This window comes from Chlamydotis macqueenii, chromosome 1 (genome assembly GCF_036417535.1).
Source record: "Chlamydotis macqueenii isolate bChlMac1 chromosome 1, bChlMac1.mat, whole genome shotgun sequence".
NCBI lineage: Eukaryota > Metazoa > Chordata > Aves > Otidiformes > Otididae > Chlamydotis > Chlamydotis macqueenii.
Window position 1 is genome coordinate 117,053,038 of NC_141556.1, and position 23,061 is coordinate 117,076,098.

At 45.7% G+C, this 23,061-nt stretch overlaps 1 protein-coding gene across 2 annotated transcripts in view; it reads right to left on the reverse strand.

Moving 5' to 3' along the window:
• The window catches only part of RUNX1 (RUNX family transcription factor 1), a 171,143-nt gene that overhangs the window by 54,427 nt on the left and 93,655 nt on the right, over positions 1-23,061 (reverse strand). For both annotated transcript variants that reach the window (XM_086765097.1, XM_086765090.1), the window contains exons 3-4: positions 21,210-21,463; positions 16,124-16,280 (exon numbers count right to left, since the gene is read on the reverse strand). In XM_086765097.1, the coding sequence (XP_086621223.1) occupies positions 16,124-16,280; positions 21,210-21,463 (411 nt within the window). The remainder of the gene's footprint in view (positions 1-16,123; positions 16,281-21,209; positions 21,464-23,061) is intronic.

Below are 23,061 nucleotides of genomic sequence, written 5' to 3' on the forward strand. Positions count from 1 at the left end.
ATAACAAAAGTAACATTCTGCATCTCTGATAAGACCTCATATATACATTCATTATGGCTTTGGCCTGGACAACAATAAAAACATTGCCTGTCAGCAGGTTTAGCATAGTTATCTCAGCATCACGGAGGACTCGGCTACTGACAGGAATCTTCGTTATCAGTAAGAGACATCAAGGGACATCACCCCAAGTTAGATAATCAAGAACTGCTGTAAGAAAATTGAGGTTCTCCTCCTTTGGGCACATGCTGTGGGAGCTTTCCCATACAGATCTGCCTGCTTCATTTTACCACTTGGCTCCAGCCCTCCTGACTGCTGAGTTTCTTCCCTTTTAAGACTTCCCATTTTTATTGTTTGCTTCACTTATCTATATAAATAAATATAAATTTAAATATAAACGTAAATATAAATGCCTGTCTCTAGCAGCAATATTCCCCCCCCTCCATGCACATTCACTTGCAATTCAATACTTCTCTTAATGCAGTTCCTACTTTGGTGCTAATGGTCTGTATCAACATCCCGGCGAGCACGCACACACGTAGCTGTTACTGGAAACTGTCCTCATCACATCCCTGTGAATTAGGGAGGCATTCTCCCCACTCTATGGATGAGGAACTGTGGGGAGATAGCATCTTGGCCACAATCTCACAGGAAGCCTGTGGCCAGCGATGCTAACCACTTTGTCTGCTGCAACTAAATCTGACTATAATCCTGAATCACAGCCCTGACAAAACAGAAGCTGAAACACAAGCCTCGCAAATCCCAGGCCAGTGTCTTCCCACCTCCACATCCTTGCTAGAAAGCACCCCCTGAGATCAAAAGAACTGCAATAGAAGCAAAGGTCATTTCAGATCCCTGTCTCCTGGCCTTTGGCCCTCAACTCTTGGGTCCTACATCTACCCAGACCAAGGATGGTTGTGTTCTTGATGTTCTTTAAATACCAAATTACATGATAAAGCTTTACAGCTTTGTACTCTTCCTCTGCCAGCACAACAGATCTTTCTATGAGGCATCAGTAATAAAGTTCAATAAACTTCCTTCCAAAAAACTTTATCATCCATAGCATTAGACTCAATAAATATTAGAGAGGCACCTGTAGATCGTCCTTCATTCCGAAAATAGTTTCCTTGTGTCATTATATATAACACCTAGATCACTAAGACTGAAAGAGACTTTGAAAATATACTTTATTCTCTTCATTAATCTGCAGTGTTTCCATCTTGCTTCCCCTTTGTTTGGGCTTGGTTTTTTAACAACTGCTGATGCATTAGGTAAGGTGCTCCTGCTGTTCTCCTAGAATATGTAGTCAACGTGTCTCTTTAGGAGGCTAATGTGGATTTTCCAGATAGAAAAGCAATGCAGAAAAAAATTATAACAACAGTGAAATGTAGTAAAATGTGGCCATGTCTACGAGACTTGAATACAGAAGAGGGAGGTGAAGTTACTTTCAAGGTTTTCTACAGAACAGACTAGATCTCAGAGCCTGTATAAGGTTGTGACACAAGTTGGCAAAAGCAGGAAGATACTTGTTGACAGAAGACTATTCATTAACCACATACTGGTTAACCACAGGACTATATCACCATAAACCCACGTACCACTTATTGCTACTTACCAATAATTTTGGCTGTGTTTTTTTTCTCTGGTTATTCTGTTTCATTTACATTTAGCCTTATTAAGCGGTTTTATTGGGCATGGCTTCTACATTATTCATCATTTATGTGTCTGGCTGACAAAGGTAGATTTAGATTGGATGTATTGTTAGTGAAATCTGTGTTTTATGGCTATACCTATTCTGAGATGACAGCAGGACTATAAAAGTCTCCTCCTTGCTTTTATGTATTATGATACAGCTGTGATACAGATTTTTATTTTCAATGTACGCTTGCACACAAGCACATGCACACACACACACATACACATGCAACACGAAGCAGACTAAAGTGGTGGAAATAATACTGGATTACTCAGTGTAGTAGTACTGAAGCCTATATTAGATGCCGTCATTTCTGATGCATAAGTAAGCAGACCTTCTAACTTGTCAGTAGAAGACCTACGCTGAGCACTTAGTGTCTCTGCTCAACTCAGAAAGAGGTGGGTGCCACCAAAACTGAGTCAGGCAGCCTAAATGAGGGACTGACCTCTCTAGTGACTGTAAAGAGGGACCAAACAACCCAAGAAGTCATTGTGAAACACAGGCCTGGTTTGGATGCCTCCAATAGTCATGGTGACAATTTGATGACATCCTAGCAGTCACAGCAAGCCAGCACGTAGCCCTCCATTAGCTAACATCAACATTTGAGACCCTCTGGGTTAAACAGTCCCATCAATCTACAGAAAAACATACACAAATTAGCTCGAGCCTATGATGCCTGCCTCAGAATCCTGAAGCTAATCGCTACTGCGCCATTGTGGGAGCCTTTGCCAATAGTGAGTGGAAGGGCTCACGGATGACATCAATGCCAACCTTTGCTTTGCTGGGGTGCAAGAGTCACTTCCAGAGACTCTTGCTCTCTCTGTAACTATCCCTGGCAGTTCCTAATATTAGGCACATAGCATCTCATGAGCACAAGGATTAAATTCTCCAGATGAGGCACAGGGCTCTGCCTTTGGAAACCCTTCCCACAGACATCAAGCATACGCTCATAGGTGTAAGGGCAGAGCACAAGACTCACTGCTTCCATCAAGCCTACTCTCACAACTAGGGTAGGAAAAATTGCTTGGTGATGTTTACTTTTGCAAGAGCATTAAGGTCAGAACGCTTCTAGAAAAAATAATGGAAACAGTAGCATTTCTGGTCAAAATACAATACTGACTTTTAAAATGATACCTAGAGACTCTGTTGACTGGTTTCATACAGACTGTACTATCAAAAATGCCCTCAAAAGTCCCTGCTGATTTGACAGCTGAAGTCAGATGGATTAAGCCAGTTTTCCCCAGCTCATGACTTTACAGGATTGCTCGTGAGATCTCCTGATGCTGAGCAAAGCTGCAAGAACTTAAGAGGAAGCATAACATTGTCCACCAGCGCCTGCTCAGCAATACTGTTCCTGGACCAGCAAACAGTGAAGATCAGCCTCCAAGACCCAAGCATCTGAAGGTGTTGTGCCCATGCTCTATGCTGCCATACAGTAACGTGAAGTCTACATTCAGTCTGCATCCCATCTGACAGAGGCTGGAAGCAAAATGAGCAGTGAGCTCCCATCTAACATGATGAGAAATTATTTAAGTGGTCCTCCAGAACAGCACTGAAGGGCTCTAGAGGGAGCAATAGGCTTGTAAGCTATGGCCTCTGGGAATGATTGAGAGGAACTAAGGGGGAAAAAATGAATCCCAAGTGACAACATGGTCACATGAAGCTCTTGTGTGCTGCTTTAGTCATCCCTGAGCAGTGTCGGTCATCCCTGACCAGATTAGTCTAGGGGTGGGAAGGCACGCTTAAAATACAAGTGGCTGCACAGGCAGATGCAAAGGGGAATGAGAGAACAGACATGCTTCAGAGAAGAGAGGCCACATCTTGAACCTATTCCTTCATTTTAACCCACCTCTTTTTCAGGCAAAAAGAACCTTTGATTCCATTGATTAAGGTTCATCCAAATGAGGATTCTAAAAAATGGAGTTAAACTTCAGAAGTTTGCCCATGGTGGGGATGGGGGGAAGAAAGGGAGGCCAACAGATGATGTGGTTACAATTACTATCTTTTGCTTTTGGGATTTATTCTGATGATCACAGATGTGTCATTAGAATTGTTGTAGGTTGGTTTTTTTTTTGGTTGTTACAGTAATTATTAGATAAAAAGAAGAAGAAAAAAAGGGAAAGGAGCCAAGAATGCTTGTGCTGACAAGGACAAAAGGTATAGATGGAAAAATATGAAATGTAATACACAAATGCAATACAAATTATATTACAGACATTTCTATTATATTAGTGACAGACTTCCAGGTTCTAGTAAGAAAGATTATGATAGTTTTTTTTTTTTAATCCAGCTTCTACTTTTTAGTGCTTATGTAGTTACTTTTCTTAAACCATGTTAAATGATCAATTTGATCCATCTTTACAATTTCTCACAACATCGTCCTGGGTATCTGCCAAAATGAAGATGTCTACTGCATTTTAATAACATATCTGACTGCATCTCTGGGCAGGATGCAATACACACACGCTTGCATATTCATTCTCCAATGTCTGCTATTATACACTGGGGCCAAATTTTGCCATTCTTATCACTTAAGCTGCTGAATTCTCCAAATGTAATCAATAGCATGAGAAGAGCCAATGTAATTTGACCCTTCATTAGTTAACTGCTGCTCATCATATGAGTGAAGTATTTTTGTGGGAGTTCAAGTTGCACATCCGATTGCAGAAAACCTGCACAAGTCCAAATTCTGTGCTCAGATGGTGACTCTTTTCTCCTGCCCCCAGTGACAGTTTCACACAGTCAGAATATAACTTTGCCTGTTATGTTTGGTCCAGTGGCTATTTCATCAGAAAAAAAGCTGCAGCTGAAGTAAGTGGCATCAAAAAATAACATAATTTGTTTACCATCATAACCGCAGATACCACTGAATTTAAATATGAGAAAAAACTGTTATTCACCTCATCTGCTAACACATTGTAAATGATTTACAAATTCTGACCACCACAGACCAACGGTCCAAACAGATAAATGTGGAGGAGATGTCAGCAAATTGGGGTGATTGCTGAAAAAAATGCAAGAACTGCCCAGGCAAATCAGTTGCACGAGCAACGGATCTGTTTGCGTATTTATATGGATGTTTTGTGGGTGTAAGAGTGTGTCAAGTTGGAGATTTGGGAAATACACCCACTTGCCTCCTGCCAAACCAGCCTGGGTCAGCACACAGGTATATTTTTGAACATTTCTGTCGAGTGTCTCACTCCAGGAAGTTCTTATACCTGTGTTTACATAGCATCTACTAACCCAGAATGAAATCTCTGTTGCCTTAAATCAATAGCTGTTTTGTTTGGGGTTTATAGGGGGCCATGCTGTCATGCAAATAGCCAGAAGTTGCCCTGCTGCAAACTTAGACCCAGCTACGAACTGTTGAATTCGCTTTGCAATATGTTGTGGAAGAGCAAACTTGCTCTTGTGAGAACGTGGCTGGCGCTGACTTCTGCCCTTCCCGTTCCTTCCCAGCTCCCTGCAGCGCTACTGATTGCTTAAACAAGGCGTGCACTTCACTCTCTTTTCCCCCTCGCCTGTACTCCAGGGTTTTTTTTCCGACTAAAAAGTCAAATGCTGTGGCGAAGAGCAGTAGAGTCCCTGCCTTTCCTGCCATGGCTCTGGGGATTCCTGGCGCGAGAAGGCTGGAGGAAGGTTGCGTCGGGAAGCATTTTAAGGCATTATTTTGGTGAAGCTTACGCACATTTAACCTCAGGCAACATAGGAACTATATTAAGCAACCAAAATTGCATCACTGAAATCAAGTAACATGAATAGAGGCGCTGTCAACCTAAGGAGGCCCTAAAACGGAATTTTACCTTAAAACCACTATGTGGGTGATAAGGACAGTCCCTGACGCTCTTCTGGAAATTGCCCCGATAGTCGTCTTATTTCAAGAGTCAAAGATATAACCCTAAGCCTACCAGCTGTGGATGTGACATATATAACCAGATGCAGAAGCTGTTTCTATACTTGGTGTAACCTACAGCTGTTAAAACAAAGCTGACTCAGGCCCTCAGCAGCTATTTCAGCAGACACACATTGGCGACATGTGTGCCCCTTGTCATCAGGTACAGCAGGCATGCTACAAGACCTGTCCCCTACACGGCACTGGAGAATGAACGCCCACGCAGGTAGCAGGTTCCAAAGTCACTTTTCCTCCTCTTTACTGTGCTACAGTGGTACCAACATTCAAACTTCTTTCCTCAGAAAAAAAAAAAAAAAAAGAACATCTTCCTGCTGCAATAAGCAAAAAATGTCAGCACCCAGCACCCTGGAAACATGCCACCATTGATTAAAAAAATCACATACTTGCTTGAATGCTGCTTTTTATCCATTACTTTAGCAACCAACACTTCAGTATTTGATCTGAAGCCCTCAGAAGAGCGATTCTCCCTCGCACAAACAGGGATCACTCTCAAGCGTTGCAAGGGTGGGACTCAGCTCACTGAAACAGCCAGTTTTTCTCTTTTTTTTTGGCCAGATGTTTACATTTTAACTTGACAAGAGTTTGTGCGCAGCCAGTTTCACTTCTGCGCTGATGAGCGGTTTCACTTCCTGGTCTCATCTGCTGTCACAATGATACCGTCCACCACCTCCTCCGGCCTTGCAGGGGCCTCTGTGCTAATCCCTTCCCTGACAGCCTGGCAATGTCCATAAAAGTGTGCAGCCGCCGCTGCCGCTCCACTTGTGTGCCTGCAAGGCACCTGACGGCCCTTCTCTGCCCAAGAAACTTAGATTTGAAATGCACTTCTGTTTGGAGAAAAACTGGCAGTTGAGTAGGAGGAGATGCCAGATGTGGATGCTAAATGGTCATGGCCATTTATAAGGAAGGGAGCTGCAGCAGAAGACAGGGAGGGGAATAACTCTGACCTTATAGGAAAGTACATAAATAAACTGAGGAGAAGAAGCATAGAGTCAAGAGGTTTGGGATCGGGGTGGCAAGAAGGAGGTCTCTGAAGAAAGGATGTCCCACAATAGTCAGCTTAGGGTGCCACCCAGTACTTAACATAGACATTAGTCACTTCTGCATGCCAACATCAACAATCCACAAACATGCAAACCCACCAGGAATCCCCCTATAGTGTGATGTGATCTAATTTCAGAAGGGAGGCTGTTTCAAGCTGCAGCAGGAATTTGGCTGGCAGGAACATTATTTGTACTTTAGCATCCTTAGGTCTAAGTCCTATGTACATACCAGCTTTGTGATGGAGGTGGTATATGTATACGTGTATATGTGCACCAGAATTACACCAACGTTAGACAATATAAAAAAAAAAAAGTGTTTTCCATTTGTGTTCTGAAAGACAATCCAAGTGACCTGTTTTAACTGAATTTTTGGGGTGGGATATCTCCTTAGACTGAAAGCCTGCAGCTCAAGCTTGCAAAATGGATTAAAACATTAAAAGACTGGGATGGGGTGGGAAGACCTTTCAATGGAAAAGCCAAGCAGCCTCTAACTATAAGTGGAGCTGCTGTAGTAACCATTATAAAATTCTTACGACCTTGGGTGGAGACACTAATTACTGCACAGGAAGAATGAGGTGCTGTGGGGTGTCCAGCCACTGCAGCAGCATGGCAGCACAAGGAGATTACAGTTTGAGTCTTAAAATGCAATGCTTATTGTTAAAATATTTTCAAGACTTTAAATGTATATACGCAATTGATACAAACGTACATGTCACTAATGTTTGAACACACATTTTGAGAGGGTGGAATTATTTTTTTAACTAAAGATGACTCTAATGGAAATCTCTGATGCTCCTGAGAGCGGGCTATCCCAAAACCTGAACCTCTGCTTTCAAGCTGTGACCTACTACATATCAAGCAATTTGGATTTTTTTCTCAGTGTAATATCATTTTAGTTTTAAATGAAGTGCTTCTCCATATCAGAGCTTGGGCTGTTTGTGAATAAGTGTTCAGGAATTACTTAGCCTCCACGAAGTGCATCCAGCTCTAGGGTGGAACCAAGAAACGATCATTCTGTAGACTGCTGTGTCACTGCTGTTGGGTTCAGGGAAAGGGAAAAACAGCAACAGGAGCACCAGATGGAAAGGACAGTTCAAAATAAAATGACTTGAATGCAGAGCTACCACTTTCTCACATAAAAGGCCTTGGGATCTTTAAGCCTAATAATAGTCCTTAACCCAGCTATAATTTCAAACCATTAATAAGCTTTTTGAGGTAGAAATTATCACCCGCACTTTATAGGCGATGAGAGAGACATGAAAACGTTAAGGCCCAGATTCACAAGAGGGTTTAGTTGCCTGAAGTGGGATTCAGGTTCAATTTAAATGCTTAAGTCCAAAATTACACCCCTCACCCTTCCCACCCCTCCGATCCAGGTGATGCCTTGCAGCAGATGCACTGGCCATCTGAGGAGGCTTCCCCTGCTGAACAGCCCTCTGCCCTCCAGGCTGCAAGCTTAAGCCTCCAGGAAGGAACATCTCAGCCTGGTCAATCTGGCCCCAAACCACAGCCTGAGCCCTCCTCCGCCCCTGTCCTGGGGTGGTTTGGTCCAGGAGCTGCTGCTGGGGCTCACCCACACAGCCTCTCAGGGCCTTTTGTTCTGATTTAAGAGCTAGGACATTTCTCCAGGGAAGCTCCCTGCTCCGTAGCATGTGCCTCAGACATACACCTTGCACCTCCCCGAAGTGCACCCTGGTCGGATAGCTGCGGTGGGGTGGCAGAGTCCTCAACCCTGGGGGTTTCCTGGCTGGAGGTCCTTTGAGTGGAGAGGTCCTTCTACCTCTGAGGGGTGGTGCATGCCTGGCTCCGGGGGCTGGTGTCTGCAGCGCTTGGGTTGAGGGGAGCACCTCATTCCAGTCCCTTCTCCAAGGACTGCTTTTCTGAACCCGTGACTTCTTCACCCCTTGAAGCTCTGTTCTCATCCTTTGCCTAACCATGAGACTGGGAAAACCTTGGTGTAATGGGCATTGTGTTTTTTGGCAGATCCTATTCTGAGGCATCTTCATTTCATGCTGCATTGTCCTGTGGCCTAGACAAAGCCCTGTGAGACCTGGACTTGGTCCCAGTCCCTCTCCCTTTTTCCAGCACTGGCTTTCATTCGGGACCCACCCCAGCCTGGCCACCTATGCAGACAGAGGCCGGCGTACTTTAGTGCTCTGGCACGGAGCTGGAGCTGGGAACAAACATGTTCCTTGCCCTACTGAGAGGTGAAGAGAATGACCTCTTGGCATGGCTGCAGGAAGAAGCACCAGGCACAGGGAAGAAGGAAGGTGTGGGTTCAGTGGAAGAGCAATGTGCTGCTCTGAATATGAAAGGCAAGGAGTGCTTTTATGATCATCAGGGCTGTTTTAGCAAGTGAGGGACTTCCGCCTGCAGTGGCCTGGAGCAGATGAACTCCAGAAGACAACCTGACAAGTCACTTCTTCAGTAGCTAGCTGAGTGTGGGAGTGTGCACTGGGACTGTTTACTCTGAGTTTATTTTCTTAGAGGAAAGACTCCTCAGTGCTGTCATTATACTAATGCAACGCGCATTGATTTCATAGCTCAGAAGAGGTCTGGGGTCACTCGATGGATATCCATGCTGTCGGTCATGGGGGAGATAACGCTGCCATTACGAACTTGGAACCTGCCAAGTTCTATCAGAGACAACCTTCAAATGCAGAGCAACCTCTGTGGCCTCAGATATGGATGTGGCTTTGTTAGAGTTGTGGTGCATAAAGTCTAGCCTATGGAAACTTGGTGGCCTTGCCAAAGCCTTTCCTTCAGTTCCTCCCTAAATGTCAGGGAACTGATGTGCATACACACTGCTCCAAGCACCACCCTGCTGAAGAGCTTTTATGGCATCAGGCCTTTCAAGCAGCTGCTTCCCTCCTCCTCCTCCTCCTCCTCCTTGCCTCCCTCTCCAGAACCTCCTCCCTCTCCTGTCCGTGCTGCCCGCTCCCGTCCTGCACCGCACAGCAGGTAGCTCCCCATCCTCGGTAGGAAAGGGCCAAAGGAATCAAGCACAGTTCCTAGCAGGACACTTTGAGGCCAAAACCTGCTCCTGTGGTAAGGTCTGACACAGGAATCCCAACCTGTGCTGAGAGGGAGCAGCTCTCAAAGGGGATGGGTGGGAAGAGCATCAGTAGAGGAGGGAGAACAAAGACAGAGATTGATGGAGGACAGAGATGAAGGGAATAAGGTCAGTTTGGAGAGGCTGAGAAAACTGTGTTGAAATAATACGATGGGGAAAAAACAGGAGAGAAGTAGGATGGGAGCAAAAGAGGTGAAGAGTCACACAGCATTAAAATAGTAGAAAAAAATTGTCTATCTTTTTACTGTTGCTAAAGGGTTTTTAGAAGGGAACAGAGACTGATTCAGACTGATGAGGGTTTATGCTCATGACTATGCTGGAAAAGCCTCTCCTGACAGCAATTGTAAGCCACTGATTTGCAGCATCCTCACTTCTGCTAATCCTGAGCGAGCTGACAAGAACTGCGTGCCGTAGGATAGTCATCCGAAGAGGACAGCCATCTGAAGTTCACTGGCCAGCCCTGAAGCCAGGGTCCTAATTAATCTCTCAGGATTATTTTATTTTAATTACAAAACAGCAGCTGTTATTTGAGTTGTAATACAGGTATATACATAGGTACACAGGTACAAACAAAAATAAATATTTTTTTAACCCAAGTAGTTTCTGAAGGAGGGCACACTGAAACAAAAAGCAAAATAAAAACAAAGAAAAAAAAACCCTGAAGGGCAAACAGATATCTTGAAACTATGTAAACTCTTCAACTAGAGAGGTACTTTGTTTTCCCTAAGCAGGATCCTGGTAAGCCCAACTCCTTTTATCAGGGCAAAAAGAGAAGAAAATGCTCAGAGGACAGCGTCTGCCTCATCCTCATCGTTAGCCTGAGTTTCAAAAATGTACAAGCAGAGCTCCGCAGAACCAAAAAATAGATTTATTGTTATTGGACTGAGGGCAGTGGTTCAGCACTTGGCATGGCCACTGTTTACAGCAGTAATGCTCCCGGAGACAGGAAGTTCTCCAAATTGCTCTGCCATTATTTTTCTCCTGTTGACGCTTTCGGATCGAGAGTTTTTTCGCCCAGATGAAATTTTAAGTAACCCAGCAGAGAGTGTTTGGGAGCTGGCAAAGCCAGCCACAGTCATGCTCGGCCTCACGGACCACATGATGTTTTTCGAGTCAAACCCCCGCGCGGATCCGCGTTATACGTATACCTTCTTACACAATCAGCAGCCCATGCAAACCCAGTTGCACATAGTGAGCGTGTGCTGAAAATGACTTGGGCAGTGCTGGTATAATGAGAAAGCCTTCTTCCCTCCCTCCTCCTGCAAACATGCCCCTGCTAAAGCCCAGCACCGAGGCAGCTGCCCGCGTGAAAGGCCTGTGTTTGCTGATCAATCTAATGCTGACCCAGGCTACTTGGCTTGAAATTGGCATCGGCTCCTCCATAGCAGCGCAGGGAGTCTGCATGCCGAATTCTTCCACAGCTACTCGGTTTGCACAGAAATTTCGATTAAAATTAATGACACAACTGAGCAACCCTAAGTCACTTAAAAAGAAAATCACCGCTTCTGGACACTGTCTGTTAGAGAAAAATTCACCATTCAGACTAGACTGGAGGGAGAAGAGTCCTGTGATGAACATCAACCCTCTAACACACCCGGGGCAAGGACCAGCAGCGTGGCCCCTTGCTTTGGCCACTGCCCGCAGGCAGTGGGACTGGCAGCGACAGCCCCGGGCAAGCGGCATTGCAGACACCCAGCTCTCCCACCCCAAGGGCCATGCTGGCCTTGCCCGTGCCCAGCGTGACGGCAGGGCTGCAGGATGTCTCACGGGAGCTGCCCATTCCTCTACGGCCAAACCACTCTCCCGCTGGCCTTAGCATCCTGCTAGCGCCGCATACTTATCAATCTGAAGTATAAATAAGCGGTTGTTTCTAAACTCTATCAATTCACTCTTTTTTTCAGTTTTGATTGCTGTTGGATTTCTTCTATTTTCGTCCCATCTGGCAAGCACAGTTCATTGTTACTCCAGTATCTGATACCACGTCCCCTGAAGCATTCCAATGGTTTGGACCAGGACCCGGCTGGCTGCTTAATACTGATTTTATGATCCTGTTGAATAGCGTCCTCCTCTGCTTTGCACATACTTCTTACAATTTTGAAGGCATTTCAGTAAAAAATAAAACAAATTTTAACAAAGTGCTTAAATAATGCAACCACAAGCTGAAGCTGCACAGAAGGAGCAAAATTCTGACTTTAGAAGAGCAATAAAAATAATTGGACTCTGAATCCAGGCCAGTAATTTCTGGGGTTTAAGTATTTTTGAGATGCCAGCTTAAACTGATTTTTCTTCCCCAAAATTATATCCAGAAGAAAGAGTCCTGATGGCACAAACTTCTGATTATGCTTGGTAATATCTCTCCCTCATGTTCTCCTACCAGCTACTCCTGTGAAAAAGGAGCCCTTCTTTGGCTCTGTGGAAACTGAAAACTATCGCAAAGTTTATTCACAAGTCTCATCCCGATAGCTGGTAGGAAATATATACATAGGCTTAATTTTCTGTCCTTTCCAAGATGCAGGCTTTGAAAAGACGTTGTTGGAAAGCTAACATGAAGCTCCGGCTCCAGATCTCAGATTTAGATTGAGATCTTCTGCAGCAAGCCAAGACACTTCCCCATTAGCTACTATTATGATAACTTATTAATAATTATTTTCATCTGGAAAACATGTTTATTTGTTGGGGTTTTTTTAATGTTACGTTCTACAAAGAAGTTACTGGGATTAATGATTCCATGAGGAAAATATGTAATGCTTACCGAGCCACGAAGCTTTCCCTCTCCAAAATAACTATTTATTTTTAATTTTATCCAATGAACTTCTATGGTGTCAGGCTTTTTGCATCAGATTTATTTCATCATAGTAACCGAAACCAGTCCATTATACATTAAGAAAACAGGGTAGTTTGCAGTAGTAGCATTTTGGAGTTTGAAGTGTTTATGAATGGAGGGAGAAAAATAAAGATTAATTTTTTTTTAACCAGGTAATCAGACAAGGGGGAGCTGAGATTGGCTGAAGCTTTAAACTACATTTTTCTTTCAGAAATTACTTACTCAGGCTTACAAGCCAGACAGGCAGGTTTTCCCAGTAGCATTCTCAAACGAGGGTGAGGAATAGTAACTCTGGAGCTCAGCCAATTCCAATGTAAATCTGTTTCGTTCAGGAAAGTGAGCCAAATTGCTTTTATACAACACTTCGATGTTTTGGGTGACCTGCGATATTCTCAGCTCCCATTCTTGGCATTGAGAAAATCAAGCGGGTGGGTTTTGTTTTTTTTTTTAATTCCGAACGACAGGCGCAGGCAGAGCAACAGGGACAACACCGCTTGCTGTTAGATACGGAACGAATGCTGAAACGCCATTCGGGCTCTTTATGCTTTGCCCAATATTTGGTTGGCGCGTCTGCTCTGGCAGAATCAGACCCTGAAGGGAGGGAATTGCTGTAACTCTCACAGGCAGTGCAGAGCCGCTTATTCACAGAGATGAAAATGTGGACAGTAGTCTTATGTTTGAAATAGCTGTCAGACTGTCATGCTAGATTTCTTTTCAAGCCCCCGGAAGAGTATTTAAACTATTTTTTAAGAATGTCAAGAATGACAATTTCTCACTCTTAGAAGGGAGAGAGCGGTGGCTTGCCATCAGTTCGGCAGGGCTTCTAGTGGTGATGGTTACACCTGGGCGACAACCGATGCACGGGGAACAGCCACCGAGTCAAAGCCGTTCCTTACTCTCCGGCAGGGATTTTAAATCACCCGAGGTACACAAAGAGTGTCCACTCTGACCGTAACCGACGTGAACTTTCAATCACTGCTCACATAACACTCCTGGCATCACATTATCACTGGTGGCAACCGAACTTATTCAAACTCAAATATCACACAGCAAACAAAGTTTCAGTTAATTTTCCCCTAGCGAAGTATCAAAGGCAGCAATGCCCTTTGAAGCAGCTACCTCACGCTTTAGGCTTTACACAAATTCAACAAAACAGCACCTCAGAAATCCCGTACCAAATGCAAACAATCCCCACCTTTGGAAAACAATCCTCTGTTCGAGGAGTAAACAAAAGCATACATTAGTCACTCGCTCCAAAGATGGGCAGCCAACGGAGGTGATGAGGTCTGACCTCGAAGACTGACTAATAGCACGCAGCGTTCCCAAATCACTCTGTCCCTTAAAGGATTCCGATCACCTGAATCTTATACAACACACAGGGTTTATGTCCGTGCGCAAATGACCAGCTACCAGCAACTGCTTATGGCAAGGGGCTCAGTGACGCTCCCCGCCAAGCTTTTTGGTATGAATAGGGACTGTTCTCTCTCAGCCGCTGGATTTTGACCTTGAAATGCACACAGTTCACTGTTATGATTTCTAGCTTCACTGCCATGGCCAGGAACTGAACTACAGGTTTGTTTTTATTAGCTTCTCTGCCACTTTGCCAGCTATTCATTTGAATCTTCTAAACAGTCATCTCTGAATCATAATGCAAATTCCATTTACTGAAAAGGTGGAACCTTTAATATAACAAATGAACATGTTTAATGACTGATACTTTTAGACATTACAGCATCTCTCATGTTTTCAGTAAATGGATATAATTTTCTCTGCATTACCCTATTATTATTCTTTGCTAGCATTACGAAGCTACGTTCTCAGCTGCGGGTGTTTTCCACCAAGTGCATTTTGAAGACAACCCAAACAACGTGATTTAAAAGACATCTCCCTCTGTGTCTTCATCTAAAAATGCTGCAGGATATGGAGGAATCGGGTTGATATTTTACTCTTAAAATTTATTTGCTGCTTACACCTACATTTCAAGAGGGCCATGGTGTTCCACAATTGCTGACTGTAAATTGGAAGAATATCTACAGATGCATTTTACTTCAAAGGCAAATAAAGGCTGTTGTGTATAATCAGGATAAATTCCTTGGTCTGAAGTCTGACCCATCTCCCATTTGGAGTAAAACATTTTGAGGAGGCTCGAATGCTCCCATGGGGAGAGAGGGAGGAAAAAATGATGAGAAGGGGTCAGCGAGTGCTGAGTACTCAGTCTGGTTCAGAGGGACACTGTTGCAACAAATTACTCAAAAAGGTAGTATACAGAAACCTACTTAAGTGCCATAGACAGTATCGTTTTGATTTGTGAGTGTTACAGCACTGCATTCTCCCTGACTAACACTGTGGTGTTTGGAAGACCATAATATTACGTTCGAATTTTACTCAAAGATGCGAATGAAAGAGAAGAAAAATACATAGGTAAAAATCATACCAAGTCAAGACGGAAGATGCAACAGTCTTTCATTCTTGACCTTAAAAGAGAGAGGCTGATCTTTTCTCCGAGCTTTTTCTCAGCAACAGCTCAGCAGCTTCTGTTCTGTGGGCTTCACCAACCCCCCCCCCCCCAACCCACGCAAAGGGACTCCACTCACACCAACAAGGGCAGTAATGCCAGAGAAGCGCTTAAAATAATCTTGTAACAGAAAGGTAAACACGATTGCTTGGAATGTGTGGGGTTTAAGATCATGGACCGGAGCCAAAGAGTGAAGTTGCGAAGGGTCCTCCTGTTGATTTTATGGGCTTTTGGATCAAGCGCTGCACACCTGCCCGCTCACATCCGATGTGAGCTGTGTGCGTCAGACACTATTTGCAGCTTCCTAACAACATTTTTATATCGTTCTAGTCTAAGTCAGTTTCGACTCTAGTTTGTTATTTACACTTGTAAGGCCTTTTTATTTATATACTAGTAATTACTGGTTATCACAGAGATACAGCAAGTCAGATATGAAGCTCATCTGCTCTGCTCTGGTCTATCTTATCCACCTTGCAGGAGCACATTAAACAACAGCACTTCTGCACGTTGTTGTGCGGCTATTTCAGAGAAGGAGAGGTCAGAAAAAGTACCCTGTGCCTTCAGCAGGTCGTGATGAACCCGGAAAATTTTTAGATTTATGCAGGAATTACCTATAATTTTAGGTTGACTTACTCTGTTACAGAGACCACCTTTTGCCCAGCATGCCCAGGAGCCCGGAGACGGTGGCGAGTCTTTACACAAGCTGAAAATTCTCATTTAAAATTGAAAATATGCTATTTAAACTTAAGAATGGGTATTATTGTGCTGCTCTAAATTTGACAGGGCGGCTCCCAGAGTCAAAATGTGACTTGCCGTCTATGATTTCTTTTTTTTCAGATGAGATTTTACTGTTTAAAAATTGAAGTAACATGGAAGACGGGCTAGGATAAAACAAGGGAAAACACAGAGCTAATTGTGTGCCTTTGGAATTTGCCTGTGCCAGATTTTACAGCATTCCCTGCTGCAGAAAACTCAACAGACGCCGTCTTCAAATTCCCTCCGTGTAACCAGAACTTGACATAACCGGTGAACACAACCAATGTGCAGTTAAGAAAAAACACATACCTCTTCCACTTCTACCCACGAATCGGAGGTCGTTGAACCTTGCTACTTGGTTTTTCATGGCGGCTGTAGCGTTTCTGAGTTCTGCAGAGTAGTTCTCGTCGTTTCCAGCCATCACTGTTACCAGCGTCCCATCGGGCACGTCTCCCAAGGCCACCACCTACAAAATCAAGGAACAGAAGCCTCAGCTTCCTCACGTGGTGTGTAATTTGGGGCGCAGAAGATCAACAAGTAACATGATAAAATAAGGAAAAGCAGCAACAGCGACAATCTATGTAGGCTACAAAGCTCTTTGGGGAAAACAGGAATCGCTTCCATGCCTAGTTTGCAGACCTACAGAAAAGTTTTTACATTGATGCACCTCTGAAATACGCAGCATAATGTGTACCCCGACAGGAAAAGACCATGAAATAGGCTTTGCAAAATATACTTCTATAATTGTCAATAAATAAATTAAAGTAACAGGAACCGATTCTGGCCTGATTTACATCTGTAGCGTTCCTTTTAAGCTACAGTGGAGTCAGCACAACGATGGGAATGTAAAATTCAAGAGAAAACAAAACCAAGCCAATCACGTCATGGACGCAGAGGGTCAGAGTCCCCACAGCTGCACCAGTTCCCTATCTTTTTCTCCCACCTGTCTGAACAGAGCTGCCCCAGCATAGATTCAGAGTAAGTCCATGGAAAAGCAGGCCTCAATCAAATGTTTAATCACAACTTACTGAACAATTTCTTTTTTTTTCCTTTAGAAGCATGAAAGAAAATCAGTGACTTAAGACCTCACCCGCAACCTGATGGATGGAAATCGTGATCGGGAGTAATGAAATCTGCAATCGCTCAGACAAAGGCTTTCACCTCGTCCGAAATTTTTGCGCTGCAGCTCCTTGGTGCCAGCATCTATCAAACAAATGTTTAGGAACACAGGAGTTGCTGCATTTTTGATGCAAAATGCTGAGAGATATACAGATTTTTAACTGTAGATTTCCTGACTTGTATCTACAATGTTCACACTGGTTAAACGACAAAAAAAAAATTAACTTTATCTTATCTTCCTGAGTAGGACTGAATTCTCAAAACAATTTTACTCTGTTACCATCGAATGGATATCTGGTGTGTCTCTTGATTTACTTTGGCAAAAGTAAGAGCTTGAATTAGGTTCCCTACCATACTTTTTTTAGATCCTGTTGCTGTTCCCCCAATTAAGTCTAAAGTAGTGACCTCAGGGCTACTACCAAAAAAAAAAAAAAAAAAAAAGAGAAAAAAAAATCTAGCTAGTTTTTATTTCCTCTTTTACACATTCTAAGAGGAAGTAGTTCTGCATCATGCCCTCTGAGCTGCAGCTCGATATTTTTCCTTCCTCTTCGCGTCTTCTAGCTTATGTCCATGCAGTTAGAATTGGCTGAAGCTTGCCACAGCCTCGTCTTATTTCTATTAGTTTCTAATCACACTTGTTCTTTCCAAACAGGATCAGCAGCTCCTTTACTTGGTCTGTCTCTGGTGCTTATTCCCCAGCCATAGCTACCTCCCGTAATGTGGGAGAAGTCTCCAGCCTCAGGTATTTCACAGCCTTTCCTTCTATAGGAGGCTGTGTTTCTCACTTCAGTGCTCTTCCATTTTTTTTCACCAATAACCCTTATTTTCACTTCCACATGCAAAGCTAAAATCATTGTGTCAAAATTCCCTCTTTACGTATCTCTTTCAACTTCCTCTTTCCCGTTCCTCTGCGGCCCAGGCTTTTGGCTTTTTGTTCTCCTCTGCGTGCCGTAATGCGTTTTGGCGGTCTGCGCTATGCTCAGCGTTGCACTTTTCAAATTTCCCTGATCTTGGCATAAATTAGGTCCCTGCTCGAAGCATTTCGGCCAGCAAGCCTTCTCCTTGCACAGCGTCGTGTCATGAGGCACGCTGGCTCGCAAGATCAGCAACTGCGAAGCCAACGCGCTCACCCAGTTCTTAAAAAGCTACCGTAAAACCATAATGCATGCACAAAGGTTAAAGGCACAAGAAAGGGAAAGGGGAAAATCAGGGCATTACCCTCACCTCCCTGCGATGCAAATGTTTGCCTGCTCGTTTAAGGAAACACACGCTAGCATTTTAAGGGATGAAAAACCTTCGTGAATCCAGGGGCAGTTGTCTCTTACAGGATAAATATTTTAAATCCCTGTTTTCAAATTACACGGAAGACAACCTCAGCGATAAGGCTTGTGAAGAAGATAGGAGAAGCAAGCATTAAAATCACGCAGGCCAGGAAAGAAACTAGAGTTAAAAGTCACAGACAAGAGAAACAGAAATACAAACATTTACATTAGAAAAAAGACTAAACAGATAAGTTGGGACTTGCTGTCTGGAGTTATCTAGTACTTTGGTGTACTCTTTAGCTCTTAAAAATACATATTTCCAGAGAACTGAGGAGAGCATCAGAGTTGCAGCGCTGCCGGGTATCTAAATTACCTACTTCAGCAGCATCAATCAAACAAAATTAGCTTTTAAATTAAGATCTAGATGCTTTCTTAACAGCGTTTGGGCAATTAATCTATATGGCACCTGATTGGAGTTGTTATATATTTTTCTCTAAGTTTCTCTGACTCACTCTTTAGTTCAGAAAAAAAAAAGCAGTGCATGGAAATGATCGTTTTGGTTTTAAACAATATCCTGATCCTAAAGATCAAACACCACGAGTGAATTTTTCTAAGGAAACGTGAAGAGAAAACTCTCCATCTCTCTTTTTTTTTTCCTGATGCAATGGTTGTTAGCAAATACTTGATGGAACTCAACGCTTTTTTTGTCAGATAATATATTGGCAGAGTGGGAATGACCTGAACTTTCTCGTTCTTGTTCCAAATGATCTTAAAAATTACGACTTAAAAAAATGCCTTTGCGAATATTCAATAGTCAGCATAAAACAAATCAGATTGTTCTGTATGTGGCAAACTGTTTCAGGACTCATTTCTCAGCCTGTCCACGGAGGGAACGATTTTTCGGTGGGAGGGTATTGAGAGGATGAGGAGCGCCCCAGCAAGCAGGTGCCTCCCAGCACAAAATTTCAGGAGCTCATAAGGAAACTCTCCTGTGTTTTTTTCTTTTTTTTTTTTTTGTTTTTGTTTTGGTTTGGTTTGTTTTTTTTTCCCCTTGCGTATTTCTAGGTTAAAGTATCTCCGTGTTACAAACGCTTGCTCTCCTCTGTTTGGAGAACCTGACCCTTTACTCTTGTTTGCAGAAGTTGGGAGCGGGCTTGCGAGTTAAAACGGAAGGGGGAAGGTTTGCGGAGGGCGCGGGGGACACACACGAGGAATCAGAGCGGCGTTGGGTCTCTCTTGAAAGCGGCCCCCGGGGGTTGTTTTCCACGGGAAATTTCCACAGAATCGGGGCAGCCGAGGGCCAGGGGGAGCGGGGCACCGGGGGCTGCTTCTTCTGTGTCCCTCCTCCCGTCTCCGCTTCCCCGCCCGGAGATAGACCAGGAGCCCGGAGCGCGGACACGCGTGGGTCTCCCGGGAGAAACACCAGGGCGTGTTTGGCGACTTGGCTTATCTCCCTTCCCGGCGGGGCGGAGCGGGTTTTCACGGGTGTCCCACGCCGTAACTCTGCCTTGCAGGAGGAGAGCTTCCCGGGCAATGAGCAGCGGTTGCCTAGTGCGTGGGTGACCCTATCACAATTAACCTAAACTCGTGAATTTAGGACCTGACCCTGCCGATGAGTTCCTCCCTTTTCCCCAGACTCCCATATGTCTAAACCAGGAAGACTCTCCAGACGTAACAAAACTTTTTTTTCCTCAAAGCCGCCTGCTCGGCAGAATTTCCCCACGCTCGTGGGAGCTGATTCCCTTCTCCCTCTTTTCCCCTCCTTCAAAAAATCAGCGGAAAGACTCGGCTTTGGTCGCCTTCAGCAAAGTTGCGCTGAGACGCTCGGACGCCAGTAGCGACCGCAAAAGAAAGGACGAACTTTACAAATCCCCATCCTAAATCTGACCCCGGGGAGGCAGGATCTGCTGGGGAGGCAGGATCTACCAGGAGAAAAATTCCCTTTTCCTTTCCCTGCTCGGAAGCGTTAGCTACATCGGCAGCAACAAAACCCCAGCGCCTTCAAGAAATCAGCGCTCGACCCAGATCAAAAAAAGAGGGATGATTAAGGGGGGCGGGCATGAATTTTGCTCGAATGCGGGAAGCGGCTCGGGTGCGGGAGGAAAGGGCAGCTCTCTGCAGGGCTCCTGGAATAGTTGTTTTTTTTTTCTAATAAAAAAAAAACAGAAAAAAAAAAAGTGGGGGTTTCTTCCCCAAAGCCCTCGGCAGCTTGGCGGGCGGAAGCCTGGCACCTCCGGTGCCGCCGGCCGCTGCGGGAAGGTCAGGGGTGGCGGGGGTGGTGATGGGATGTGGAGTGTCCCCCCCGGGGGTGGCGGCCCCAGCAGGGCGCTCCGCGGCGGGCGCTGCCCACCGAGGGACCCACCGCCGCAGTGGGCGGCTTCGGGGGTGAGCCCGGGGCTCCTCCGGTTCCGGGACGCCTGCATCCGGCTGCGAGTGGCTGCGCCGGCATCTGGTCCCCAGGGCTGTCAAGCTCCTCAGGTCTGGGGTTTGGTTGTTTTTTTTTTTTTAATTTTTCGCTCTCTTTTCTTTTTTTTTTTTTTTTTTTTCCTCTTGAGCAGAGCCGCCCCTCACTAGCAGAGTTCTGAACGGGCCGAAGAGGCAGGCAGCGGCGGCAGGGAGCCTACCCAGTCCCATCGCCTGCCCCGGCCGCCGCCGCCGCCGCTCCCCTCCCGGGCCAGAGCCGCGCCGCGCCCGCTCGCCCCTTCCCACGCTGTGGCGAGTGGCAGCGACCGCGGAAGGAAGGATGGAAAGATGTAAAGAAAGAAGGATGGAAGGATGGAAAGAATGAAGGATGGATGTAAGGAAGGATAGATGGATGGAAAGAGGCGCGGGGTCGGCTGCGACCCACCGCCGGCCCCGACGTGGCTCAGGGGTCGGTGTTCGGTGCCCCCCATCCGCGGGCGGGACGCCTCGCCCCCCTTCCCTTGCCCTCTCCTCCGCCCCCCTGCCCTCCCCACCCTGCCGCCCCTGCGCCCCAAGAAGAGCGCGATGTTCGGGAGGTGGCAAGACCCTACCTTGAAGGCGATGGGCAGCGTCTTGTTGCAGCGCCAGTGGGTGGGCAGCACGGAGCAGAGGAAGTTGGGGCTGTCGGTGCGCACCAGCTCCCCGGGGTGGTCGGCCAGGACCTCCACCATGCTGCGGTCGGCCCCGCGCAGCTTCCCCGGCAAGGTGCCGCCGTGCTCGGCGCCGGGCAGCGGCAGCGGCTCGGTCATCTTCCCCGGGCTCAGGGTGGTGGAGGGCGGCGTGAAGCGGCGGCTGGTGCTGGTATCTACGGGGATACGCATCACAACAAGCCTGTTGAGTGAGAGACCTCCGGAGGGTTTTTACAACACAGCGAAACGAGCGTAACTCTTCAGCGGTCTGCTCTCTGGGGACCAACATAAACGGATACAGGCTGGGGACCCGGGGGGAAACTTGTTTCTACGCCAGTCCCCAAAAGTTTTTGGTTTTGTTTTTTTTTTTTTTTTCTCTCTGAAGGCGGCTGAGATAGCGAGCGCGCCGAGACTTTTTAACTCTTGGCGTCCTAGGGCTGCGGGACCGATCGCGTTAATCCGATAAGCGAAAGGGCGGCCAGTGCGGGGCTCTGCCGCGGCGCCTGGGCATCTGGTCGGCGGCCGTGACCCGCAAAGTTATCGGGGATGGGGAGGAGGAGGGGAGAGATGGGGGAAAAAGGCTCCTTCCAAACTCCCAAGGACCGTGGAAAAATATTTAGGCGAGTCAAACACGAGAGGCGGTCAGAAACACACGCAAAACCTGGGCTTCCCAGAGAGTCGGTTGCCTATCATCAGTTTCTTCCAGGTGATTTCTCTACAGTCCCAAAGGTAAAAGCAAAATACATCAGCGTCTTCCAGAGGGAAAAAAAGAAAATCGCTCTTTAAAGAGAGGGAAACTCGGGGTCGGTCTTCGCAGAAGGCAGGACGCCAGCTAAGACTTTCTGATCAAAGGTCAGCCGGCTACAGCCGCAGATCTATTCACGTACACACACGCAAGCACACGCACATATACCGTACTTCATAAAATATTTACAATAGAATCTGTAGAGAATTTAAACACAACAGGAATCCATTAATGTTCTCGGCAAGATTTTTTTTTTTTTAAGCAGCCTTGAAAATCAGCTTCAGTAGTTTGGTTCGCGTTGCTCTAAGAGTACTCGTGTCGCGACCTTCCAACCATTCTTGCGCAAAAACGGAAAAGCAGCAGCTCCGCTCATGGCATTCAAGCTTTGAATCTCTTATCTTTGCACTTGTCTTCGGTGGAGCGTCTTTCATCAGTTTAAAGAAAGGTCGCCAGCCGATCGCAAGCTCTGAGGCGAAAAAGGTCCACAGCTGAGAACTCGGGTTTGGGGATGTTGGTTAAATTGTGGGTTCTCTCTGTGGTTTTTGTGTGTGCAACAGCGCTCTCTCTCTCTCACTCACGTCCTCCTCAGCAGTCAAACCAACAGTCTGCAACAACTTCGGCAGTCATTGCCAATTCTCTCTCTCTCTTTTTTTTTTTTCCGGTATCTGAGGCAGTCTTCCTCTAATTCGGCCGCAGGAACCGGCTGCTTAACAATATTTTAACCGCAGCAGGTGGAAGCCTGCTTTAGGAAACATGGCTTTTTCTCCCGGCCGCCTCCAGCCAGCAGCGGGATGGAGAGCGTCAGACTGCGCGGGAGAGCCCCCACGCACACGCACACACCGAAAACCAAAAGCAACCAACCAGCAATAATTAAAAAAAAAACAAACCCACAACATAAAACAAATGAGTTGAAAAAAAAAATAATTGAAAAAAGTAAGCCACTACTTTTGAACGAGTGAAAGCTTTCCTTCCGCAAAAGAGGAGGTGGCGGTGAGCGGGAGTGGAGGAGCCGCTGATCCCCACGGAGAG